Source organism: Pyricularia grisea, chromosome I (genome assembly GCF_004355905.1).
Source record: "Pyricularia grisea strain NI907 chromosome I, whole genome shotgun sequence".
In the NCBI taxonomy this organism is placed as follows: Eukaryota; Fungi; Ascomycota; class Sordariomycetes; order Magnaporthales; family Pyriculariaceae; genus Pyricularia; species Pyricularia grisea.
Genome location: NC_044973.1, coordinates 337,430 through 362,402, shown reverse-complemented (window position 1 = coordinate 362,402; position 24,973 = coordinate 337,430). Strand labels below are relative to the sequence as shown.

Here is a 24,973-nt window from a genome sequence, read left to right as displayed (position 1 = left end):
TTTCCCCGGCACTACGAGAGTTTTATCCCTTCTGTTAAAATGGTCTTCTGCGACGGTTGCTATGACTAAACTGGGGCAGCTGGACTGCAGACAAAAGCCTGGATCGGTGAGCATGGGGTCAGGTTTGGACCATTCCAATCTCTGTCGTGTCTTCCTTTCCAGCAGATATCCACGGTTATAGGCTTTTTTGAAGTTTTTGTAAACACTTTGTTACTTGGTAATCTTGATAATATCACTTTTCGCTATATACACACTGGCTCGAACCCAGCTCTCCGATTTTCTTCCGCTACACAATCTCCATTTTGATACAGAAACCTCAGCCACAAAGACGTTTATTGATAGTGTGGGGCTCGTGGGGGCTCAAAGTACTTGGAAATCGCGGCCAAAAGAGGGTCTTCAGGCCTGTATAACTTCTCAACTACAAACCCAATCCTCGGGTTGTTAGTCCTCCCAGAGAGCGACTTGTTGCAATTTCCGTCAAGAGAAACGGTAATAGAGTTCTTCCCATCTTCTTGAAAAGTGTGTGATCCGCCAGGATAAAGCTTTTGCCTTTCTATACATCTTACTTTGCTTCGTTTGCCGTCGCCAACCGATTCACACATTTTAACCACGCAAGAAATTGGTTTTCGGTCCTCTTTCGGCGGGTCGGGCGCACGGGTTCTGCTTTGGGGTCTTTTGACCGGGACCCTGCGGCCGGCAGCCAACGCCGGATTAGCCATGCTAGCGATGGTAATTGAATAAAGGATGGTTTCCATCCGCATAGCTACTAGGAGGCTGTGATTGTGGCAGTTGAATGGGGTGTATGAAATGGGTTCATAGACACTGGAATCCGGACGGGGTGTTGCAGGTGAATTAGGTTAAACAGAAATAAGGATGAAGGATGTGGAATTAGATGAACATGGTCGTACTAGCCAGGTCGAATACAGTTTGTGCAGGCACTAATATAATGAAATAACATTCAGGGGCTCTGGAGAGAAAATCAACTTTTTGTACTGATTTAGCGTTCGTGAGCCCAAAATAGTCTGAGAGCAGGCATATTACTTATAATGACCGGACAATTAAGGCAGTGTTTGTTGTTGTAGAAGCCTGTTAATTATTAGCAAATTTAATGCGCTGCCAATTCAGTTGGGATTATTAGCTGTCTAGGTATGGTTATGCACACCAATCCGAGATCGTAGGAAGGCCAAGAATAAAAGAGCGATTTGTATGGAAATTTCAACTGGAAATTGAAATTGAGCAGATGCAAACACAAAGACTGGAACGGCCTCCCGAAACCCGGCCTAGATACCAGCGTTGGTTCAATTGGTTGTTTACGTTAGGGCTGGTGAAAGAGATCATTAGTCATTTACTCATTTCATTACCAAATTTATTGAATGAGACTTGGTCGCCGCCCTGACTTGACTAGGTAGCTTAACTAAAAATATTTTTGACTTGACTAATTACCCAGTCAAGTGATTGGAAAAATTAGTAATATGTCAGTTTTCTTGCGAAAAGATTTTCAATTTTTTAAGATGATTTCAAGCAATCACACTAATCATTGTTGTATATTTTTTAGCTTACTTAGCCTGCTCTTCACTATTTTTAAACTCAACCCAGTTGTTGTTTATATTATGCACATCGGAAAAAACACCTTTAAATAATGAAATCAACCTGGTCGGAAGGAAATTCGCCCCGCTCTGGGGAGTTCGGACCGGGAAAGTAAAAGTAAATGCCGTCCCTGGGTCATGTGTTATCTGGCGACTTGGCTTGCATGGTATGGTTAAATAATATTGATAGCCAGAATGGGAGGAAATAGGAGAAAAGGGAGCTCCGTACATAAGAATGGGATAAATCACATGGGTTAAAACGGATTACCGGCCTGAAAATCTAAATGAAGGTAAATCTGGCGCCGATTACCGTTGCCAATATGTTAGAAAACGAACCATAGGAGCGGCTGAAGACACAACCGCAGTATGGCGCTTCGCGGCACCAGATTAGTTCTAGTTTGTTTTGAGAGCCGACCCTTATACATATCTCATGCGGCCAGCGTAGCCTTCCAACAGGTGGCCGGGGCTGGGTTCTTATGACTGATTGCCATGGTTGGAACTGGCAATCGTTAATCTTGCCGTATCTTCCTCTGTATTGGTGTGTAGCAGGGATGGCTTTGTTTTAGATTTGCCAAATTGAAAAGGCACGCAAGATGGCATTTTTCTTCCACATGACTGTATCGAACATGTAGAATTCTTGTGTGTTTGGAATTTCTTCTTTATTCCACTCTCGACGGCAATGCCAATTTAGTCCGAAAATATGCTTTCACATTGATAGTTGCTAACTTTGGGACGAGACATCGAATATACAACAATTTGTAGACGACAAGCGCGCTCTGACACGCGATCCATCAAGCATTTCGAAAACCGACTCCTTGATGTCATGCAACTCCTCGCTGGCCCAGTTATCTTTGCCTTATAACTAAATGCCCACAAGAGCTTCCAGTTTGCTTCGTCAAGACCTGAACCTAAGCAACACACCAAGTCGAATGGGGAGGTTTGAGACACCCCAGATAGCTCAATCAAGGAGCTCTTTGCAGAGGCTTGACTGCTGGGCTCCCACCAAGACGACAAAAATTCGGAATATTCCATGTTTGGCTTGTCAAGGAATGCCCTAGTTGACAAAAAGATCCCCTGGGCAGTTGTAATCATACCGAATAATAAGCATTGCAAGACAAATAATTCACCAGCAAGTGAACAATTGCTCAGAAGTAGATGCTTTCTTCCTCGTTGGTGTTAGTTTCGTCGTTGGCCATTATTTTTTCCGTTCCCTCGACGGGCGCGAGGTGCCCCCGAAGCGAAAGGCAGAAGTGGGCCATCGTAATCAGAACAGGATTAGCATTTTCTACAAAAGTTGCAATAGTGGCCCCTGTAGCCCTAGCGTACACCCAGCGGCTTTGGGTTACGGGGCGCAACCACGATCCCGCCAAATGTCGATGGCGTCTCGCAGCAAGGGAATTCACGTTCTCGAGAGAGAGTTATCTGCTTAGCCAGAGCCATGGGCCATTCATGGTAGCGAGCGTTCGACTGTAACCTCAAAAATGGTGGTTACTGGATTAAACCGTGGCTGGAAGGATTTGTTTACCAAGTTCTTCGTTCTCACCCTTCATTTCAAACCTCCGATGTGTGTAGATTCCGTGCACCAATGTTATTGTATTGAAACTGGCCAGCCTCATACACTGATCTTTCAAAGGAGTGACCTCTACGGCGGGGAATTTCTTGGTTTATTGGCCGACAAATAGCATTGATGTGTGCCGGTGAGTCTGGAAGGACCTCAGGCCCCATATATGATCGTCATGGCGATATCAGTCATGCGTCAACAGTAATTAAAAGTTTGCAATAAGCTTGGAGAAGTTAACGTGCTGCTGCTACAGACGCGACCGGGAGGTATGGGTAGGTTTAGATTAATATTTGGTCAAGCTTTATTATTAATTGGTGCGCGAACCTCCTCTCATACCGATTTAAGCGGAGTTAACTCTCTGCCTAGAGGTTGCGCAGGTAACCTCCAAGCCTGCCAAGAAAAATGAGGAATAGTCACTTGTCCTTGTGCTCCGACGTAGCCCCCTTGGCCACGTACACACCCAGCAAGGCCAGCAGTTGCGAGCGGTAAACGGTGAACTTGTTAACAAAGTCCGTACCATATCCTTATGCCATTCAATTGTGGGTTCCCATGGTCTCAGCTGCTTCGTACTTTATTTACTGTGGTAGTCCAGGGCGCCTTGAGAACACGCACGTCTTACTCCTACTAGTGTAGAGTCAGTACGCCGTTAACCATGAAGATGGTGTTTCAAGCCTGAAGCATTTTCTAGAGTACATTGCAAATAAGTACAGATAACCGTAGGTGAGTTTGTTCTATCTGCCCACGTGGTAAGCAACGACAGGCCATGAACCAGTTTTTGTGGTAAGGAAGATACCTCCTCCGGTAATAGTCTTAGGGGGATACGAATTTCCTTTGCCAATACTCGTAGCAATAATCGAGTTGGCGAAAGTGGGATATAAACAACATTGATTCATCCGCTGGGGCGCTAGAGTTGCATGGTATAGGGGTTGAGATGTAAGTTGATTACCCGACCTCAAACCGTTTGGGCAATGTTCTCGCGAGAGCAACAGTCAGAATTCAAGCATTAAATTTTGATAAAGAGAGTCCAGAGAGCTGGTTTCAAACACGTAGCTTGTATGATGAAACACTGAACGTGCAGTGAGATAGCTTGAGGAATGCTGGCTGTTGTTTATGAGAAACTGACTTGGACGAGTCATTGACGTGGTGAGTACCTAGGCTTTGACTGCCACACTCAGATTCGCCGACCTTGTTCATTGGTTTTACCGCTCCCCTTTAAGATTGATCGCGAGGGCTTAGCTACACATTGCAAAGAGTCATATAGTAAATCATTTCAGCCACGTTGCCCTCCATAAATTTGTGCTGGTACACGACTGAGTGACGGGGTTGGGCCAGCTCCCAAAAACGCGTCTCAGAGCGTGGGCGCTGGTTACTTCGTCACCCCAAGCACGGTTGGAGAGTAGTAAATTTGTCGCAGCGATTTGGCTTTCCAGGTGGCTTGTTTTCGTCTTGGGAGGTTGTACTACCTGTCGGATGCACATCTCCTGAACAGGGTTGGCCGTGAGGGTCTGCACATAGTGATGGCGTCGGACGGCCGAGCCCTTGACGGCGACCTGATACATATTTTTTTCGGAGTTTGCGCACGCCTCCAGAATTTGGCCCAAAATGGCCCCACACGCGCCTGGTAACCTGGTTATCCAGGCCAAAGTACAGATGACGGCCGTCGACCCGACGACCACGCTCAGCTCTTCCTCTTGCGCTCAGGCAAACCCGCATGCTACTCAGACAGGCTCACAGGCGGCCCTCAATGCGTGGCTGTTACGTTGCCATTTATTTGTGTTTGAAAAGTTGGCTCGGCCCAGGTGATTAAGAACACGGATGCACAGGCTGACGAGCTGGGCCACCTCATCCAGGTTCCAATCAAACGAGTGATTATGACCTAGGATATCATCTTCCTCAACATAACGTACGTATGCGCAACAGACAAAAGGAGATCACCAAGTGGATCGGCTTATCGCTTGAAAAGGGCGTACTTATTTCAACACCAGGAACGAATAAATGAGCCTTTACTAGATACGTTAATGATAGGAATGAATCTCGACCCATATACAGCACGTGTTTCAACGGAAAGATTTCAAAAGAGTTCTTACCCTTTGAATTACACTCTTACATTTGTAATTTGAACGCGATAAAAGCAGTGGCGCATTCAAATTTGTGTTTGGCAAAACTAAATTATATAAATATGACATGGAGCAAACAACATAAATAACATTTATAAACTGTTGCCTTGCGCTTCCATTGCATAAAGCGGGGTAATGTACGAGATGGAAACGGTTGGCCGTTCTAAAGGGTTTGGAATATTTTCTTGAGATGAAAAAATAATTAGAATCATCGCAGACTTCTCGAAAGAATACGCCAGAAAATCGTCAAATTTAACCTTTAAGCTCAGTCAAAAATTAACCAGGGTTAACAGTCTGCTCTTGGGGCCTCGATTTATCACTCGGGGGTATGTATAATTACTACGGTTTCCCATATAGATTAATGTACCTCCCAGTCCGTTTCTTTAATTACATAATGTATAATTAGGCCCATGTATATGTCGAACGAAGCAATCGGGGCAGACCGAAACCGCTGTGACTATTTTGGCCCAGTGCGTCCCCGAATGCAATTGACTTAGTATTACCCATGTTAAAGTCTTATGCACCGATATGTTAATAACGAATCGTGGCCGCAATAACAAATCGCTGACCCTTGCTAACCTTGCCAGAGGTCCAAGGTTAAGCTTGTTAATGTTTAAGCCTGGCGTATATCGCCTATATTATAGGCGTGTGAGGGGCTAAGGCCAGTCCCCCTGTTACCGACAAAGTGAAAATAAGACTGCCTTACCGTCAAACTTAAGCTTGTATAAACTTTTCAACCCAATTCGCCAATATTTTGATAATTATCAATGTTTACTCTTTATGACAGAGTATTATCGCAGGTTGTAGAGTTCGGCACAGATATTTCAGCGCTGAAATATTGTTATATGAAACGTGCTAATCTAGAAAATAAGAGATAACTAAACGAGTGACGAAAGTAAACAAATGACGAAATCAGAAAAGAAAAAAGAAATGACAGAAAAGATCGAAAATAAACAGGCGTGTTAAAGCCGTTTATCCCCAGAGCTCCCATACTTTTAACCAAAGTCCTTATAACAAAGAAAATCGAAAATAAGGCAACATTCTAAAACCGGCTATTCACCTAATATTCCCACACTTTTAAAGCACCAAATAATGTAGCATTTAGTCGGAGACGAAAGCCGTAACTTTCCTGTGGTACGACGGACAGCTGTCCGCTTCGGATTGGGTATGCCACTTTTTACCGCAGCTGCCGCAAGCGAATTGCGGTTCGGCGTCTCTGCGCTTTTCCAGCTGAGCCTCGTTGGCCTTCCCGACGCTGCGGGCCTCGGAAAGTTGCAAAATATCGCGGTTGTGGATTTTGCACCCGGTGGGAAGGGCGTTGGCGGTGACGGCAAAGGCCATGGCGAACTTCAGAAGAGTAGAGAACTGCATTTTGATCTGGGTGTTTTCGAGGTTGTTGGAAGTAGAATAAGCTTTCGATTTCAATAAATGAAAAAGTTAAGTGAAGTGATAGTTGCTTGATGCTGAAGATGATGGTTGAAAAGGTAAAGTGAAGTGAAAGCTGCTGATGCTGAGGATGATGGTTGAAAAAAAAAAATTGTGCACACATGTTGGAAAGCCTTCCCTTTTATATATGTCGAAAATCTATAGAATGTGTATACAAAATAGCTTTCCACCATGTTTAACAAATTATACCGCATTGGGTTACCGAACCAACTGGTGATGATAAATGAATACATCTGTCAATTTAGAATGTCCAGCGATTTTTCGTAAGAATATTTACAAAGAAATGGCTTTTACCTACCAAGTCTAGTAGAGAAACCCACAAAGCGTAGGTTGACACCATTAACGCATCGGGATTTAATAAAATATATGGAGATCTTATATTGCCCTCTCATATATTGCCTATGACAACATGTATTCCAATTTCAAATGCCCAGCGGTTTATCATAGCACTACTTACAAAAAGGTGGCTTTTGCTGTGCGAAAGATATTGAAGAAACCCGCAAAGCGCAGATTGACCCTATTTACGCATTGAAATTTGATACAATATATGGAATGTATTGTATCCCTCCACTATACCTAGAGTATAAAACAGGGATACAAGCTAGAAATCTTACTATTAATGGAAGAAGCATATATGAACAAACTATATACGAATGAAATAGAGAATAGAAGTTTCCACAATTAATATAACATTTGTTTATATTTTAATTGAATAATGAGTTAGTGTATGCAAATAAAGGAAATTTGCTTTGGTGGTATAGATAAAAACCCTTATCCCTGAAGTATTTGCACAACGTTGTGGGCCGTGTCGGTATTCCCGATCTTGGAAATTTATTTGGAGAAAATAAAGAAAAAGCTTTTGTGGGGCAGGTATTTGAAGCTCCCTGCGGACAATTGGGTTGGTGAAGGCCCACGCATACATGCACAGTGACAGGGGAGGGAGCTTTTCGCCAGGTCCCGTAGCAATAAAAAAAAAAGCATATATTGTATTGAGGATAGTCAAAGCAAGATGAGTAAGAAGTAGGCGTAGCTTTAATAAGAAGAGGTTCAATCAAGTATTTTAATCCGGTCATGTGATCTAAAAACACGATAAATCGGACAGTTGCAGTTAAATAGTCCTAATATTAACAACTGTTTCCCGACGGAACTGAAGAAAGTTGAGTGGTGGAGGCATATTGCATAACAACTCACCTTTCGGTAGCGTATTAGATCAAGTTGCAGCAATTGCTCTGCTAAACACTAACAATGTGTTTGTCAGATTTTCCGATGTTTGAACGAAACAAGGAAGAAACACCCAAACGTTGCGGGTGGGCATAACTTTATGGGCCTACCTGCCTACGTATGTTGGAACTGAAAATGCCTTGACCAACCAGCTGTTCATATCATTACTTCAGTGGTCTACGCAGCCTGCGAACTAGGTCCTCTTCAGCTAATTGCGCAAGTGTGCGTCAGATTTACGGGAACACACATTGCAATCTCACGCTGAACCGACAGAATTATTCGTCCAAAAAGAGTATATCTGCTTCAACATTATGTGCCGGCATTCAAAATCCTATTCTTCATTCATAGTTTACTGTTTGCCTCGCTCTTTTCTATTTGAACTGCATCTGTGACAAAACCGTCTGACAAAATCTCTCTGACGCCCTCCCTATCAAGGATGCTCAACACAGACACGCCTACTTTCAACTCCCTCAAAAGCCACGCGCGCAGGGACATGCTATCAAATTTGAGCTAGACATGGCGATATTGCTTCGCAAGCCCTAGAAGGCCGGCCTACAACTCAAAGTGGCTGGTGCAAGTGCGGACAAGCCTTGGAACGATGACGCGACGTCGCTGACCGCAAAACGAGCAAAGTTAAGAAGCATTTTACAGCCAATGGAGAAAGATTTTTTTTCTAGATAAAAGGAACAAGATCAAAATGATAGCCATATTCTACTACGCGTGTGTATACGCCGGAAAACCTGCTAAAAGGGTAGCAACGCCGATCCAATTGGTTTCACAATTCCACGTGATTTATAGGTGCATAAGCCTTCCTACAGGCCATACATAACCTTTTGAGCCGATCCTGTACACAGATTTGCTGGAATTCTTTCAAGATCCATGCAGCGTTTAGGAATTAATGCTTTCGTGGTATAGGTGAAATCCCCGTCCCTGTACGATTGTGGGCGGCGCGCGGAGCAGTGGGTTTGCGTATTCTTGGTGATATTTCCCATAAATCTGCAAAGTACGCGTGAGCCACGATTTTAAAGATTTCCCTTAAACAGCTAATGCTGCGTAGACCCGCAAAGTTCAGCACTGTGCAGGGGTCGTGATCCTTGTCGCCTGCCACCATGGTAGGGATTTGAAAGGTCGTTAATCAGCACGAAGATCGCCCTCTCTTCGCAAGCACATCCTGGAAGCAGATCTTGGAGCCAGAACTGTCAGACCCACGCCCCGGAGAGAGTCGGAAGCCATAGGGTTGACTACCGCCGCTGCTGAATAAAATCCTGGCACCAATAGCATCTTCCACATCACTTGCATTGTCTATGCCATGGAGTCTGGGTCTGAGACGTTTTGTGGTCTTTTGGACCGCCAGTACAACTTTAGACTTTTGCACCTTGTTCTAGTTGGTGACCATGAGACTGACAGTCTGGCTGAAAGCCTTAAATCCTCCATAAGTTTCAGCGAGATGATGCACCACCCTACCATCCTGTGTCATACACTCGGAGTACCCAAGAGCCAAACCCCCAACTGCTTCCGAAAAACCTCATGACAGACCAAGTGGCACAAATTCCCTTCAAGGCCTCATTTGGAAACACTCCTCCGCCAAATTCGTAATCGTAACTCAGTCACGCCGGCCAATATTTGGGTGGATGGAATATACATGACCCAGGAGTAAAACAATAACAAAGGCCATCAAATACGCCTACATTGTCTAATGGACAAAGTAACCGGGCGAGGTCGAAGTCCATGCATATGCACCGCATCAGTGGCCACGACATCTTAACGAGGACGGATGTTTACAACCCTTTTGAGATCGACAGATTTCACAATTTAGAGTGTTTTGCTCCTGAATTCAAATCCTGATCCAGTGCAAAATCTTCGTGGTCTCTGGTCACCTTATCTGGCGTCGCGGAAAGGGGAAACATCTCGATTTCTACTATCGAGCAAATTGTTGACAAGTCTTCCAACTTCCAATCTCAGGATTCAAGAGATTGCGTCTACGCATTCTTTTTTACTGTGGCGTCCGAGATTGACACGAGAATAGTTCCTGATCTATGGTGATCACAACAAAGCCCTCAGACTCTTTGCCAGAGCTGTTGGAAATGTCATTCGGAGCGCTGGACCATTTGATATCATATGCCGAAGTGCACGTGTCACAATATCCAGATAAGTATTCGAATATAGGCAGCTGGATGCTTCGGTCTGACCACGATCCCCAGTACCCCCAATATCATCGCAGCCAGCTCTTCCAGGAGCGCACTAACATTTGCAGCGGCTTCAACGGTCTATCATGACGAGATTCGGCCATTCGGTTCGCTCCCGGCTTTCGTAAGAGCCGGGGCCTGCCGTCACCAGCTTTGTCATGTAGAAGCGTGGAGCGTGTCCCCAGCTTCCCGTATTCAAACGAGCAAATAAAATATAGGACACTAGGATGTGCTAGTTCAGTCGGAAACAGCTCGTCTTGATTATGAACACCGTCGACCAGGAGGTTGCCCTGGTTTAACCCTAGACTTGGAGCGGCATACTAGGGCCGCACGATTGGCCTCAAGTAGACATGAAGAGGCTCTGTCGCCCACATAATGTACACCTTTTGGTCCATCCAACCCTGGGTGCTTGCCCCAGCTGCCATGTCAAAGTTGAACACGAGTTTGGTCAGCGCGAGCCGCGTTTCAGCATAAGCCAGGCTGTTTTGTATTTTGATGAAGTCCATATTGTGAGGTTTATCATGAGGAGGATGGCTACCTGGATTTCCGTTCCGGGTGACAAGGGAAAGTTTTCCTTTGCGGGGCGGATACACCCTGAGGGCTTCGTTCAGGCAGGCGAGCACGTAGAGCAGTTTGGACGCCGACAGTAGCGTGATCTGGCTCTGGGACGAGAACGAAGATCGGATCTCGTCCGTCAGCCTCTTGAGAGCCGGCGGGTGTGAGAAGAGCAGGAAGGTGACGCCGCAGAGCAGCATCGCCGTGGTCTCGGAGCCGGCGAGGACGACCGTGCCGACATTGATGCGGATGCGCCATTACTTGAGATTCCAGTCCTTTGGCTTGCGCAGCAGACCCCCGATGAAGTCCGGGCGCGCGTCAGCGCTAGCTCCATGCGGCGGGGCTCAATCCATATCTGTCACCTTTTCCTGAGATAGGTGTGGTTATTTTACAACAAGATTTTACTAAATCACAACCATCACAACCATGTCGATACGTATACATTGCGTTTGTTTACTTCAGTAAAAAATGCCTAACAAGTGCCAAGCCACATATATTATTTGTATAGGGGTAGTAGCTAGAGGCTTTCGTTATAAATAAAGGCACGAATCCCTGTATAATTATTTTTTTGTAAAGCGCCTTATGAAACGATTTTCCCTCTTTAACTGTGAACAACGCCCAAAAAGTGATTCCCCATCGCCCTCGCACCCCGAATACCAGACATTTTGAAAATTATATTTGGAAAGAGTTTTATTTACGAAAGAAACAAGCCGCGTTACACGTGCGTTGGATATGGGGTTTGACGTTACCCCTGTACAAATAAAAATGTATGGTTTCGCAATTGTTGGGCATTTTGTATTGTACACCAAAAAACGCGTTGTAGCATTATTCATCCGGGCATGATCTAGTGAAATAGCCAACCCATTTTAGACGCTAGCTGAAGTTGAACGGGCTTCGTTGTAATGCTGGAAGAATTTTGAAAGCATATTGAAACAGTTGCTGGAGGCGGGTCAATCCTTTTATTTTATTTTTGTCAATATTAAGTTTCATTTTCAAACAGCAAAGGTGTGATAGTTCAAAAATAATAGCTACCTGAAACGACCTGGAAACCTAATGTTGAACCATAGAATTATATGTCTATAAAATGATTACGTCAAAGGCGTGTTTTGTCAGGTTCTTTTTTCCAACATTTCTTTCAACCACAAGTTCAAACGAGAAAGCTAGCCTTCGGTTACAAATTGCACATTTTAATTTAAAAACAAATTTTGAACATTTACTTTTCACCAAATTGTTAAACGAAGATGAAATTTGTTCTCTCTCTTTTTATCAGCCTTTTGGCCAACATCGGAGCCGCTTTACCCACTTCTCCCGATTCCAACGCTGCCACGCTAAACACTCGCGCCGCCGATGATATTCCATGCGAAAATGGTGTATGCGTTGCTTACAACCAATGCCGAGGTACCATTAATGGCCAGCTTCAAACCTTTTTCGATTTGGCCTGCAGCAATTACGGCAAAGGCAAGTCGCAGTCCAATGCCGGCAGTTCTAGCGGCGGCGGCGGTGCTATTCTCGGCCATTCCTAATGTCCATCAAAAATAAAAGCAAAAGTTGGAACGGTGCAATAAATGTGGGCAAGGTTTATTTAGATTCGGAGTTCTAAATAACGGAGGCAATAGCTTTCTTATTTTTTACTATTTCAACCGTCTAAATATACTACTCTATATTCGACAATTTGTTGGCCTTTTTTCACAAAGCTTTTTCATAAAGCTCCTGTATCTGCGTCCCAAGATGTTGAGCATCCAGTCAAAACCCTTGTATTATCACTGGCGCATTCCCCAGGAAGTCATCCCTTGGCCAGAGCTGCCCCCGGGGGTGACTGGGCGCGCTTGAGGAAGTAGCTTGGCCTGCGGCTGGAGTAAGCACATGCCCATCCTCGAAGCGTATCAGTCGCCGTTGAGCGTGACGACCACCACCACGCCACGGAGTCCTGAAACTCCTGCTGTTGCTTCAACTCAGACACGGAGACTGGCCATGTCACTTGTGCCGTTCGTCTGGTCGGCCAACAGTGAGACGTCTCTCGAAGCTACACCATCGTCACACGCGCGCTATAATCGAGATCCTCCGTCGCTTGACCTTGACGCGACTCAGGCTGACTCTCGTAACTAAAACCCCTGCCTTGCCGCATAAAGTCTTTTTTTTCGGTGCGAGATGCTGTGGAGCTACTTTCCCTGGTACAAGGCCGCCTCGAGTCGCCGTAGTGGCGACGACGACGCAACTTTGGGCATACGAAGCACATGGACAGGCTCCAGTACTAGCAAAGGCAAGCATTCTGTTCTGGGCGTCTTCACCGGCCAGGGCGCTCAATGGGCCACTATGGGGATGCGCCTAATTGAGTCGTCGGCTCCCGCCCGGGAGCTGAGCAGCCGGACGGCAACCAGGGCAACAGGGGCTATGATGGCAGTGGGCACGACGCTGGAAGAGCTCGACGGCCGTCTGACGGTTGCCGCATGCAGCTCGTCCTCGAGCGTCACCTTGTCCGGCGACCTTGACGCACTAGAGCTTGCTCGCGAGGGGCTAGAAGACGAGAAGTTTACTCGCGTCTTGCGAGTTGATACAGCATACCACTCACACCATACAAAAGAGCCAGCTGTAGCCTTTAGGAAGTCGGTGGTCGACTGTGCTATCAAAATTCTCCAGCTGATTGGAGAGGACTGACCCATATGGTACTTCAGCATGAGAGAGGACACCATTATGGAGGCGTCGTCGGAGCTTAAAGGGGACTACGGGGCAGATAACAGGGTACAGACGGTCCTGTTTGAACAAGCCCTTCCACATGTCGTTCGCAGTGTCGGAAGGAAAACGGAGCAAACTCCCTTCAGCTTGGCCCTTGATGTCGGACCACACCCTGCGGCCTGCATTGAAAGGTCCTGCCATTGCTTCACTTAAACCTGCGAAAAACAATAACACCGTGTATACCGGCACCCTCGAGCGCGGCAACAACGATATCGGGGCCCTGTCAGACTGCCTTCGTACCGCTTGGGCTTGCCTCGGCGGTGCAGCCGTAGACTGGGCAGGCTTCATATCAGGCTACTGCGCCATACAGGACAAGCGGTCCCTCAGCATGCTGCGTGGTGGCCTGCCCCTCTACCAGTGGGACCACCGCCGCGAGTTCTGGGCCAAGCCTCGCATCGGTAGGCTCTTTTGCACGCAGCAGCATCGAGTGCACGAGCTGCTGGCCAAGAGACGCCCTGACGGTACGGCCGAGGCCGTCCGATAGGAGAACCTGCTGGTACCTCGGATGTATCTGTGGCTGCCTCGGCACTTGATCCAGGGCCAGACGGTCCACCCGGCTGCAGAGTACGTTGCTCTGGCCATGAAGGCGGAGATGTAGGGTGCGACGTGCTACATGGCTCAGAGCCAGCATGTGTAATGCATTGAGCGGGTTGATCTGAACATTCGCAGGGCCATCGCAGTTGACTTTGCGAAAATTCCGGGACGGAAATCATGGTCCCTTTGGGTGACATCTCGTTGGACAGTAGCGACTACGATGAAGTCAAGTTTATCAAGGCCAGCTTCGTCTTTCGATCGGCGCTGGATAAGGAGTCTGGTCGCATTGGTAGCAATGCCTCGGGTTCGTTGGTCATGACGGTCAGAAACGAGGGAGACGACTGCGAGGCTTTTCCGCTCACTGCAAGGCAAGACGAATGGTTGGCGGGCAGGCGGGCCGATGTAGATATTGACGCTTACTACGACGGCCTGGCCGAGCTCGGGTATGGATACATCGGACCCTTCAGGGGCCTCGCCAGCTTGCAACGAAGGCTAGGTTCTGCGAAGGGCAAGATAGGCCATGAGCTCGAAAGCCAGGAGGACCTCGAGAACCATCCGCTACTGTTCCACCCGGCCATGCTGGACACGTCAATCCACGCGCTGTTCTAGTCGTTTCGAGTACCAGGAGACGGCTCTTGGTCGCTGATGGTTCCATCCAAGGTGCAGCGGGTGACCTTGGTTCCTGCTCTGTGCGGTGCAGCCCTGGCTAGAACGGCCAAGTTTGACTGCTCCATGTCGGCCATGGAGAGAAAACGCCGCATCGACATGATGGCTGCCGACGGGGTGCGCAAGGCGATCGACGTCGAAGGGCTTGAGTTCGTGCCATTTTCTCCGTTTACCGAAAAGGACGACAGAACCTTCTTCAGCAAACGTCACCTGGCAGCTCGCCCGCCCCGACGACAACGCGATCGGCGCTCATAACCCAACAGAGTGGGACCTGCAAAAAGCCAGAGTGGTGCTCCGACGCGCACCATTAAATACTGGAGCTGATGGCACCCTACGGCGACGATGCAGACTTTAAGATCATCAAAGCTGTGGGCGAGCAAATGCCGGCCGTCGTCCGGGGGTGACAAGACGATCCTCGAGGTCATGATGGAGGACAACATGCTGCCCAACCTTTACTCGCACGGCCTCGGCGGCGAGGCTGCGAACTCGGCCGTGGCCATGATGTGGCAGCAGATCAAAACGATGCCGCTGGGTCTCATCAGGGAAGGGCTTCCGGGCTGGTGATCGGCCAGGACGACGGGCGTGTCTACGGGCTCAATATCACGCTGCCGCAGTGGAACAGGCTGCTAGCGAGACAAGTGGCCTTGGGCTGTAGTTAACGGAGCTACAGGCGTCTCTTCCATCTGCACAGCCTGTGATGCACGTTCACAAGTCCACGGCATGGGCAGTTCAGTCCCCCGCAGGCCCTTGCTTCGTCGCATTTGGACGCGTGGAACACAGCACGAGAGGCGGTTGTCATAGTTTCGTCGCCCCGTCGCACGCAAGCGCGTCAGCCATTGCCGCTGCTCCAGATGTGTCTGTCCCCGTCGATGCGCCGGGGTCCTTCAACGATGGCGGTTTCCTCGCGCTTGTCACGGCCTGCCTGCTCGTCAGGCATTTTTTCCCCCAGCGCCACGCCCGGTTGCGTTTTGCTTTTCCACGAGCCCGGGCCTGTGCTGTCGGTGGTCTTCAAGGCTTCGTCCGAACGATTCGGAATCCGCATTGTTTTTTCAAGCACAGTCGGCAGGCACGGCAATAAAAGGCAGGGATGGATCGCCCTGCACCCGCGTATACCCCATGCAGCATTGAATCGCGCTCCCCTGCGACAAGTTGATAGCCTCTTGAACCTTTCCACGTCACGCGCTGCAAAAATAGCTGGGGCCAGGCTCGCCTCGGTGCTGCCATAATCTTGCCGCCGACAAGATGCCACAGGTCTTTTCACCCACGAGGCAGCAGTCGTCACCCATAATATCAAGACTGCAAGCTTAAAAAAGGTGGGGATCCTCCTGGACGCAGTTGACTTTGTCCAATCGCACACGGCCCTGCTTGATGAGATTGAGAATTTCACCATGTCGTCACTACTCAAGCTGTTCCGCGACGATGGCGGCCATGTTGCCCGCACCATGAAACTTCTTCGGCAGCTCTCAGGGGAACCGATTGCCCTTCTTGACTGGCCTTCCCAGGAGGGCGTTACTGTCTCCATCAAAACAGTACACATAGACGTGCGCACTAATATATTCCATTCCAGGGAGAAAAGACGTACTGGCTGTTGGGAGTTCCTGGTCGACTGGATGGCCGACCATGGCGCCCGAAAAATTGTCACCAGTAGCCGCTCCGTCAAATCCCAGGTACCATAAGGGTGGGTTGCTGCCCACACCGCCCGCGGATTAATGGCTTAAAATAAGTTATAAATTTCCAAGCAACTTCCGAGAAAAAACTATCCTCTCATAAAGCCTGTAATATGACTGACGTGATTGGAACATACGTTTTAAAGCGGGGTAAACAAGGCAATCGACCAGGTCGGGCAAGTATTGACAATTGATGCCGCCAAAAAAATTGGCAAAAGAGTATTAAAATTATTCGGGATCCTGCAGCGCAAACAGCCCAGAGACCCCCCTGCGTTGCAGACCGGGCGCTCCATGTACCTTTTAGCCACATGGCTTTTCGGCCAATCAAATCGGCCGAAAAGATCGCGCCCGTTTTAGTCTGAGGACATGTTGTCGATTTTCGTCGCAAGCGACAGAATTGCACAGTATACGCACTGCGTATGCACTGTGTACGCATTTTATGCGCAACGGCGATATAGTTTTTTAATTGTGTATTTTTTATTTACGAATATTTAATTAAATAAAAATGGTAAAAATATAAGGAAAATATCGTTATAAGATTTAAAATTTGGGCTTTTTAATAAAAAAAACTTTATATTTATATATTTTATAAAAAAATTAAAATAAAAATAATACTATTAATATTTTTAACGCCCTATTTAAAAAGTTATATACAAATAATAATAGATATAATTTCTTTTATTTTTACTTAATAATAAATATAATTATGTTAACACCCACGTATAATTTGTTTTTCCAAATTATCGTTCGTTAATTTTTTATTTATATAAATATACGTTAAACTTACTATTTTATATAAATATTTAATAAGTAATATATTTATTAATAAAAGGTTTTATAGGAGAAGATTTCGATATAATAAACCTTTTTATTAATTATATATAATAATAAAATAACGTTTATTTTTTATTTAATTTAAAATAAATATAAAATAAAGTTTAAAAATATGTAAATTTTATTAAATTTATATATAAAATACGCAATTTTAATAATATTTGAAAATATTTTTCACGTGGACGCTTATTTATACGGGTTATATAATCGTTAAAAACTTGGTTTTAATATTATTAAAACTGGTAAAAATATTAACCCGTTTCGATTGCAAAATTTATTAAAAATATTTAATAATTTACCTATTCGAATATTTAACACTTTATATTACGTAATATATTAATAATAATTCATATATATAGTATATACGTATACACCATTATCCACGCGCAATAACTTTGAAATTATATCCAAAAATAAAAATATTATTAAAAAAAATTGAAAAATTCCAATATTTATTAAAAAACCAACCTTTATTTAAAAATTAAAAGCACTTATATTCCAATTTAACCAATATAACAATTAAAAATATAAAATAAATCGTTATTAATTATTTCGTAAATTCCTATATCCAACGTACAAACCGTTTATTTTTACGATTTTTATTTAATTAATTATAACGGAATGTCGATCGCCGAATTGGCGAAATCACCTCCATTTAAGCCCAAAATAAACAAATTATCCTTAAACCTGAACCAAAGTAATCTTTAGTTTAACCCACAAGTACAAATAAAGCCACGAATTAAGCCACGCGGTTTAATTAGTGGAGCTCGCGTTTAGGGATAAGCCCTAAAACTACAGGGGGGTCTAATTTGAGCATTGAGACTACCACGCGGCTTAATTAGTGGAATTCGTAGTTTCAGGGCTTATCCCTGAACGCGAGTTCCACTAATTAAACCGTGGCTTAATTTGTGGCTTTATTTATACCTGTGGGTCCAACCAAAGATTACTCTGTAAAACGGGCGCGATTTTTTTGGCCAATTTAATTGGCCGAAAAGCCATGTGGCTGAAAGGTATATGGAACGCCCGGTCCACCCTGCAACGCAGGGGGGTTTAGTTTAAGCATTGAGATTATGGAATTCGCGTTTAGGGACGAGCCCTAATCTCAGGGCTCATCCCTAAACGCGAATTCCACAATTGAGCGTGGCTTAATCGTGGCTTTGCTTATACCTGTAGGTCCAACCAAAGATTACTTTGGTTCAGGTTTGAGGATAATTTGTTTATTTTCGTCGCAAATGGAGGTAATTTCGCCAATTCGGCGATCGACACTCCGTTATAATTAATTAAATAAAAATCGTAAAAATATACGGTTTATACGTTGGATATAATAATTAGCAAAATAATTAACAACAATTTAATTTATATTTTTAATCGCTATATTGGTCGAATTGGAATATGGGTGGCCTTGATTCGCAAGTGGAGGTTGGGTTTTTAAAAAAAATTGAAATTTTTTGATTTTTTTTGATTATATTTTTATTTTTAAATATAATTTTAAAGTTTTTGCACGTGGAGGGTGGTATATATATATATATATTATATATATAAGTTTTTATTAATATATTACGTAATATAAGGTATTAAATATTTGAATAGGTAAAATATTAAATATTTTTAATAAATTTTGCAATCGAAACGGGTTTATATTTTTACCAATTTTAACGATATTAAAACCAAAATTTTAACAATTATATAACCGGTAAAAACAAACGTCCACGTAAATTTTATTTTTAAATATTATTAAAACTGCGTATTTTATATATAAATTTAATAAAATTTGCATATTTTTAAATTTTATTTTATATTTATTTTAAATTAAATAAAACAATAAACGTTATTTTATTATCATATATAATTAGTAATAAGGTTTATTATATCGGAATTTTTAATTATAAAACCTTTTATTAATAAATATATTAATTATTAAATATTTATATAAAATATTAAATTTAACGTATATTTATATAAATAAAAAATTAACGAACGATTATTTCGATAAAAAGTTTACACGTGGGTGTTAATATAATTATATTTATCATTATTTTAAAATAAAAAACTTATATATATTATTATTTATATATAAATTTTTAAATAGGGCGTTAAAAATATTAATATTATTATTTATTTTTATTTTTATTTGTATGTAAAATCTATTAATATAAGGGTTTTACTTTTAAAAAGCCCTAATTTATAACTTTATACCGATATTTTTACCATATTTTTGCCATTTTTATTTAATTAAATATTCGGAAATAAAAAATACACAGTTAAAAAACTGTATCGACGTTGCGTATATAAGGCATATACAGTACATACACAGTACGTATACTGTGCAATTCTGTCGCTTACGACGAAAATCAACAACATGTCCTCAAACTAGAACGGGCGCGATTTTTTTGGCCAATTTAATTGGCCGAAAAGCCGTGTGGCTAAAAGGTACATGGAACGTCCGGTCCACCACTGCGAAGCAGGGGTGGTTTAGTTTGAGCACTGAGACTAGACGAGCCCTGAGATTTGTAATTTAAAAAACCTAGTAGAAATTCCAGCGGATTTTTGGAGGTTGTAAATGGTTACAAATTAATAAATAACTTATATAAGAATACCGTTAATTTATTTTATTGTTTTTACTAGTCGCAGCGATTATTTTATCCGTATTAGCAAAATATTAATAAACCACATTAATAGATTATTTAATCTCAATGCTCAAATTAAACCCCCCTACGTTGCAGGGTGGACCGGGCGCTCCATATACCTTTTAGCCACACGGCTTTTCGACCAATCAAATTGGCCGAAAAGATCGCGCCCGTTCTACAGAGTGATTTTTGGTTGGACCCACAGGTACAAGCAAAGCCACTAATTGAGCCACGGCTCAATTAGTGGAGCTCGCGTTCAGGGATGAGCCCTGAGACTATAGATTATTTACTATAAAAATGCTAACCAGGCATTTATATTTAAAAACCAAATGACCATTTCCACTCCCTTTCAAATATTTAGCTGATTCCAAATGTGTCCTTTACTTCCCGTAACACATTTAAAACCCTAGGTTTATTTGCTGCACGACCCTCCAGTGGCGACATAATCTCCCATGTAATGGGTTGCTCTGCAACAAGCGTTAAATCCCGAGGTAGCATCGGCGGCCTGGTAATTAAATTAACTTTGGTTCGATTCGATGCAAGCACGGCGACATTTGATTAGGTTTTTTAAAGTATAAACTTACACTCAGTTTTGTGAATTGAACGTTCGCCGAAAAGTCGCAAATTCCATTGCTGTAAGTGCCCTTTAACACAAATTCGTTAAAAGTGGTTCCCTGGCAACATCCTCCGGTAATTTCGTCAATATGGGTTTGGGCAGACGGTTTGCCACTACATTTGCAGGTGTTCTATAAAGAAATATGTTAGAATAATCCATGGAAGCGATGCATTATTAGTAGAAGTGACGAACTTGAGCGAAAGCGGTCGGGATAAAGGCAGCGATGGCCAAGACGGTAACGGTAAAAAACTGCATTTTGAAAAATGGATAATCAAAAAAACAATTGAGGTTAAAAATAACAAAACGAGGTTTGTTTCAAGCTAGGGTAATATAATTGTTTGTAATTGTAAAAAGGTAAGATATTTGTTAATAGGAAAAGATAATTAACGACAGATAAAGGTATTATAACCGGCCGTTTATATAAATGCATTACTACCATTTTTATAATTAATAGCAGAAATAATAATTGTAAACCGGGGCGCGTAAATGTACAAAGTTTTATTACATGAAACAATTTCTAAACGATTTTAGTTGCGGAGTGATAATAGCGTAGGCAAAAGTCCCACCACCACAGGTTTCATTTACTGTGGAATGCATTAGTTTGTGTCGCATTAGATAATACGACTGATCGAGTCATCACATGACAGCGACCGCTGAGTCAGCGTTAGGAGCAGGATAAAAGAACATCCGCGTTCTTTGGCTAGATAGCGCTACTCAACCCAATACATGGCTCTCCTACCACCTATTCGTGGTGCGGCCAACGGTGCCCTGGTGCTACGCGACAGGCGTTTCATCAACACTGATTTCTACACGTTCCAGGCCATGCTCCGGCCCAAGGCGCTCAGCACGGTAAGTCTGGACAACATTTTTACCGCACAGGGCTCGCCTGACTGATTCATTGGCTTCTCGTCCATTGTGGCCGTCGTCGGCAACTATGGCCAGAGCGCCTACTCGGCAGGAAACAACTTTGTCAAGGCACTCGTCAACAAAGGTGGACTGACAGGCCTCCCTGGCTCAACTATCGACATCTCTACGGTCCGAGGCATCGGCTACGTGGAACGGGTGCAAAAGGCCGGAATCATGACTGCCAAGATGGTTGAACGCATCGACAATAGTGCCATGCCAATATCGGAGCGGGATCTCCATCAGCTCGTCGCAAAGGCCGTCAAGGCTATATCCCATAATTCTGGCCGCCACGCCAATATCACATCTGGCATCCAGCTTGTCCAATCGGACCGTATTAACAAAACCTTCTGGGCCAATAATCTCAAATTCTCGCACTTGGTCATCGAGGTTGGCCTTGGCGAACAGGACGCCTCGGGAAGCGGTTGCAAGATATTCGTCAAATCTCTTCTGCTCGAGGCCAACTCTACGGCAAAAGCCTTCAAGATCATCCGCGACGCCTTTACAGCCAAGCTCAAGGCAGCGCTGCAGAATCCGGCCACTGAGAAAATCCCCGATTCACAGCCTTTGATAGACCTAGGCATCGATTCGCTGGTCGCCGTCGAGGTGCGCACATGGTTCCGCCAGGAACTCGGGCTCGACATAGCTATTCTAAAGATTCTCGGCGGCGCGGCCATGGCGGAACTAGTCGAGGACGCTGTGGAAAGGCTTCCTCGGGAGCTGATCCCCAGGGTGAAAAGACCAGCACCGAAGATTCTGCAACGCTGCGGCCTCCGCCAGAGGAAACGATACAAGCAACAAAAACTCCTGATAAGCAGGAGGAAGAAAATTATGGCGAGGATGACAAGGACAAGACGAGGTCTTTGTCGGATGGCCTAATATCAGACGGCACGGGCAATACCTCGATCACCAGTCGATCGGCAACTCCAGTGTCGGAATCAGCAGCTCACCAATCGGTGCCCCTAGCCCTGGCTTCTTTCGAGCCGGATATAGCAAGGACGGAGCCGATGAACTTTGGGAAATCCCGCTTCTGACTTTTTGCGCAAGTACCTATACGACCCGACCACGGGCCAATGTGGCTTTCTACTTCCCCATGACGAGCCACTTCAGCCCGTCGGGATTGTTGCAGGCTCTGGGTTGGGCTTGCGAGCGGCACAAGGCGCCGCACACTTGCTTGTTTTCGAACCCGGTGGATGTAACTACCTGCCAAGGTATCATGCGCAAGAGCGCAATCCGCATGGAGCATCGGCTAGTCTCCAAGCAGACCGGGGCGCGGGACGTTTTCGAGACGGTGAACAAGCATGTCTTCGACCTCAAAAAGGGCGTAACGCTGAGGCTCGTTTTGTGTGAGGAGCTGCCGACCTCGTACTACTTTATCCTGGGCTACCACCACATACTAATGGATGGTTTCAGCTGGGGGTTATGTTTGCCGAGTTGCAGAGTTACTATTGAGACAGCAGCAGACAGCAGAAATAAACCCCCCCCTCCCGTATATGGACCGTACGCCGACTGGTCCCGCAAACAGCTCAGCGACGTGCTCGGCGGTTTGGATCTGGCCAAGGACCGCAAGTTCCGGCGCGAAGCTCTCAGCTCATTGCCCCTCATCCTGCCACTCCTACCTGTTTCCCGAGTCGCTGGCAGGAAACCACTCAGAGCGTACGAGCTGAACAGGGCAAAGCATAAATCGAGCAAGGGGTTGCCCAGCTTGGCCGCAACGTGGCAGCCGCCAAGAAGGCCTCACCTTTCCATGTGCACCTGACCGTGTTCCAAGCACTGCTTTTCCGCCTTACGGGCGAGCAATATGTCTGTATTGGCATGGCCGATGCCGGACGTACGGACGAAGAGGATTTTGGCACCATCAGCCTGCTCCTGAATCTATTGCCGTTACGTTTCGGTGTTGCACCAAGTGGACGATGCCAAGAAGAAAGTCGGGGACTGGTCCTCCCAGACCCGGTCCGAGGTGTATGCAGGCATGTCCCATGCCCGCGTCCCCTTCAACATCATTCTCGACGAAATTGCCGTCCCCAGGTCGACCAGCCAACACCCGCTCATCCAGGCCTTTATCGAATATAGACCGGCGCGCAAGATACAGTTTGCAGGCATCACGGGTGAAGTCCCCCCCCAATCACACCACGTGCGCCCGGACGCCGTATGATATCGAGTTGAACGTCAATGAACACTACGCCGGAGACGTGACCGTCTCGATCGGCCTACAGCCCAGTCTCTACTCTGAGAGCGCGGCAAAGCTCGTCCTGGGCAACTAAATGACGCTGCGGGAGTCCTTCGCTGGCAGCCCTAGATCCGCCATTCAAGACCCCGAAATCTACCCACGGGATGACATTGAGCTTGCGCTCAGGCTCGGAAGAGGCCCCTCGGTTGCAGTCAAACACGAGGCTGTTTCGCAGTGGGTTGATGCCATTGCCTTGGGGAATCCAACCATCACCGCGCTGAGGCATACAGACCATTCTGGCAAGGGGCAGTCATGCGGACGGGCCCTGTCTAAATTCCGCTCGACTGCAGTTTACGCACGGCGCGCCTGACCCAGACCGGCACCCTCGCCGAAATCGATTTTGTCCTGGTTGACAGTGCCGACGTTGGTGCCCAGGCCGAGCGCTGGCTGGCGTCTGCCACGCCAAAAGTCACTGCTATTCTCGTTATTCAAAACACTCCAGCAGCGCCGGCAGCTGAGAACGGAAAGGAGCAGCAGCTCGCAAAACGTCTCAGCTCCAGGTGACGCGGCCGCCATTCTCTTCACCAGCGGTACAACCGGCACTCCCAAGGGCATTTCGCTGCGGCATTCATCTCTCACCAACGTCGTCAAGGCCACGATGGCGCTGCAGTTCCACATGCCCGGCGGCCTCGGCCGGCGGACAGTTCTTCCGCACGGCGCACCGGGCTTCGAAATGTCGCTCGAGCAGGTGTTCCTCGCGCTTTGCCGTGGGGGCACGTTGGTCATCGCGGACCGTTCCATCCGGGGCGACTCGCGCACATTGACGAAGCTTATCGCCGAAGAGGGTGTCACCTTCACCAAGGCCGCGCCGCCCGAGTACAGATCCTGGTTCCGAAACGGGGAAGCACTCGGGCCCGACACGAGCCTGAAGTATGTCTTTGCTGGTAGCGACCGCATGACCAGGGCGTGGTTGAGGAGTTGAAGCGTCGTCTTCCTGAGGTTGTTTCCGCGGGCCGCGTCAGACTTTTTAACTCGTATGGGCCGGCCTAGGCGCCATTTATTGTGACCAAGACCGAGATTTCTCTTGATGATGCAGTCGACGACATCCAGGGTCCCGAGTCTGCAGGCCAGCAGGCGGCAATCCCAATCGGATCGCCACTTGAGAACTGTGCAGTTTATGTGGTCGACAACCACCTTGGACTGTTGCCTCCTGGGGTGTCGGGCGAAATCCTCATCGGCTGGCGCCGGGGTCGCCATGGGCTATCTCGACAGTGATGAGACCCCTGCTAAAGGCGGCAATGGCGAGGGCGAGTTCATCACAAGCCCTTGGGCGGATTAGGACCTTGTCCAACGTTGATGGGCAAAGCTGTACTGCACAGGGGACGAGGGCAAGTTCCCGAAAGAGGGGACGCTGTTGTTTGAGGGTCGAATTGATGGCAACACCCAGATCAAGCTCCGGGGCATACGGATCTCCTTGTCGACCTCATCCGGTGGCTGGGGCTTCCGAGCTACATGAAGCCCTCGCGGCTCATTCCGGTCGGGCAACTACCA

General features: G+C 46.0%; 17 protein-coding genes across 17 annotated transcripts; 12 read left to right on the top strand and 5 right to left on the bottom strand.

Moving 5' to 3' along the window:
• Positions 1-332: 332 nt before the first annotated feature.
• PgNI_05196 (uncharacterized protein) lies at positions 333-719 on the bottom strand (the record flags this gene model as incomplete). The annotated part of the gene is made up of 1 exon (XM_031125231.1): positions 333-719. The coding sequence occupies one exon, from the start codon at positions 717-719 to the stop codon at positions 333-335; it is 387 nt and encodes a 128-aa protein (XP_030983232.1).
• A 4,030-nt stretch (positions 720-4,749) lies between these two features.
• PgNI_05195 (uncharacterized protein) lies at positions 4,750-5,146 on the top strand (the record flags this gene model as incomplete). Its single annotated transcript, XM_031125230.1, has 2 exons — positions 4,750-4,946; positions 5,068-5,146. The coding sequence occupies 2 exons, from the start codon at positions 4,750-4,752 to the stop codon at positions 5,144-5,146; spliced, it is 276 nt and encodes a 91-aa protein (XP_030983236.1).
• A 1,219-nt stretch (positions 5,147-6,365) lies between these two features.
• On the bottom strand, positions 6,366-6,635 carry PgNI_05194 (uncharacterized protein; the record flags this gene model as incomplete). Its single annotated transcript, XM_031125229.1, has 1 exon — positions 6,366-6,635. One exon carries the CDS (start codon positions 6,633-6,635, stop codon positions 6,366-6,368), a length of 270 nt encoding a protein of 89 aa, XP_030983235.1.
• A 3,555-nt stretch (positions 6,636-10,190) lies between these two features.
• Positions 10,191-10,872, bottom strand: PgNI_05193 (uncharacterized protein; the record flags this gene model as incomplete). Its single annotated transcript, XM_031125228.1, has 2 exons — positions 10,191-10,302; positions 10,439-10,872. 2 exons carry the CDS (start codon positions 10,870-10,872, stop codon positions 10,191-10,193), a joined length of 546 nt encoding a protein of 181 aa, XP_030983238.1.
• Positions 10,873-11,913: 1,041 nt separating this feature from the next.
• PgNI_05192 (uncharacterized protein) lies at positions 11,914-12,510 on the top strand (the record flags this gene model as incomplete). The annotated part of the gene is made up of 2 exons (XM_031125227.1): positions 11,914-12,172; positions 12,380-12,510. 2 exons carry the CDS (start codon positions 11,914-11,916, stop codon positions 12,508-12,510), a joined length of 390 nt encoding a protein of 129 aa, XP_030983237.1.
• Positions 12,511-12,820: 310 nt separating this feature from the next.
• Positions 12,821-13,327, top strand: PgNI_05191 (uncharacterized protein; the record flags this gene model as incomplete). Its single annotated transcript, XM_031125226.1, has 1 exon — positions 12,821-13,327. One exon carries the CDS (start codon positions 12,821-12,823, stop codon positions 13,325-13,327), a length of 507 nt encoding a protein of 168 aa, XP_030983241.1.
• Positions 13,328-13,502: 175 nt separating this feature from the next.
• Positions 13,503-13,889, top strand: PgNI_05190 (uncharacterized protein; the record flags this gene model as incomplete). The annotated part of the gene is made up of 1 exon (XM_031125225.1): positions 13,503-13,889. One exon carries the CDS (start codon positions 13,503-13,505, stop codon positions 13,887-13,889), a length of 387 nt encoding a protein of 128 aa, XP_030983239.1.
• Positions 13,890-14,116: 227 nt separating this feature from the next.
• PgNI_05189 (uncharacterized protein) lies at positions 14,117-14,548 on the top strand (the record flags this gene model as incomplete). The annotated part of the gene is made up of 1 exon (XM_031125224.1): positions 14,117-14,548. The coding sequence occupies one exon, from the start codon at positions 14,117-14,119 to the stop codon at positions 14,546-14,548; it is 432 nt and encodes a 143-aa protein (XP_030982336.1).
• A 36-nt stretch (positions 14,549-14,584) lies between these two features.
• On the top strand, positions 14,585-14,860 carry PgNI_05188 (uncharacterized protein; the record flags this gene model as incomplete). The annotated part of the gene is made up of 1 exon (XM_031125223.1): positions 14,585-14,860. One exon carries the CDS (start codon positions 14,585-14,587, stop codon positions 14,858-14,860), a length of 276 nt encoding a protein of 91 aa, XP_030982337.1.
• An 87-nt stretch (positions 14,861-14,947) lies between these two features.
• Positions 14,948-15,169, top strand: PgNI_05187 (uncharacterized protein; the record flags this gene model as incomplete). Its single annotated transcript, XM_031125222.1, has 1 exon — positions 14,948-15,169. One exon carries the CDS (start codon positions 14,948-14,950, stop codon positions 15,167-15,169), a length of 222 nt encoding a protein of 73 aa, XP_030982331.1.
• Positions 15,170-15,302: 133 nt separating this feature from the next.
• On the top strand, positions 15,303-15,831 carry PgNI_05185 (uncharacterized protein; the record flags this gene model as incomplete). Its single annotated transcript, XM_031125220.1, is given in 2 exon segments — positions 15,303-15,648; positions 15,665-15,831. 2 exon segments carry the CDS (start codon positions 15,303-15,305, stop codon positions 15,829-15,831), a joined length of 513 nt encoding a protein of 170 aa, XP_030982329.1.
• On the bottom strand, positions 15,435-15,647 carry PgNI_05186 (uncharacterized protein; the record flags this gene model as incomplete). The annotated part of the gene is made up of 1 exon (XM_031125221.1): positions 15,435-15,647. The coding sequence occupies one exon, from the start codon at positions 15,645-15,647 to the stop codon at positions 15,435-15,437; it is 213 nt and encodes a 70-aa protein (XP_030982332.1).
• A 162-nt stretch (positions 15,832-15,993) lies between the features above and the next one.
• Positions 15,994-16,281, top strand: PgNI_05184 (uncharacterized protein; the record flags this gene model as incomplete). Its single annotated transcript, XM_031125219.1, has 1 exon — positions 15,994-16,281. The coding sequence occupies one exon, from the start codon at positions 15,994-15,996 to the stop codon at positions 16,279-16,281; it is 288 nt and encodes a 95-aa protein (XP_030982330.1).
• Positions 16,282-22,345: 6,064 nt separating this feature from the next.
• PgNI_05182 (uncharacterized protein) lies at positions 22,346-23,011 on the top strand (the record flags this gene model as incomplete). The annotated part of the gene is made up of 1 exon (XM_031125218.1): positions 22,346-23,011. One exon carries the CDS (start codon positions 22,346-22,348, stop codon positions 23,009-23,011), a length of 666 nt encoding a protein of 221 aa, XP_030982335.1.
• A 213-nt stretch (positions 23,012-23,224) lies between these two features.
• PgNI_05181 (uncharacterized protein) lies at positions 23,225-23,516 on the top strand (the record flags this gene model as incomplete). The annotated part of the gene is made up of 2 exons (XM_031125217.1): positions 23,225-23,401; positions 23,469-23,516. 2 exons carry the CDS (start codon positions 23,225-23,227, stop codon positions 23,514-23,516), a joined length of 225 nt encoding a protein of 74 aa, XP_030982333.1.
• Positions 23,517-24,697, top strand: PgNI_05179 (uncharacterized protein; the record flags this gene model as incomplete). The annotated part of the gene is given in 5 exon segments (XM_031125215.1): positions 23,517-23,749; positions 23,773-23,905; positions 23,925-24,356; positions 24,371-24,439; positions 24,473-24,697. 5 exon segments carry the CDS (start codon positions 23,517-23,519, stop codon positions 24,695-24,697), a joined length of 1,092 nt encoding a protein of 363 aa, XP_030982739.1.
• Positions 23,774-24,679, bottom strand: PgNI_05180 (uncharacterized protein; the record flags this gene model as incomplete). Its single annotated transcript, XM_031125216.1, has 1 exon — positions 23,774-24,679. One exon carries the CDS (start codon positions 24,677-24,679, stop codon positions 23,774-23,776), a length of 906 nt encoding a protein of 301 aa, XP_030982334.1.
• Positions 24,698-24,973: the final 276 nt, after the last annotated feature.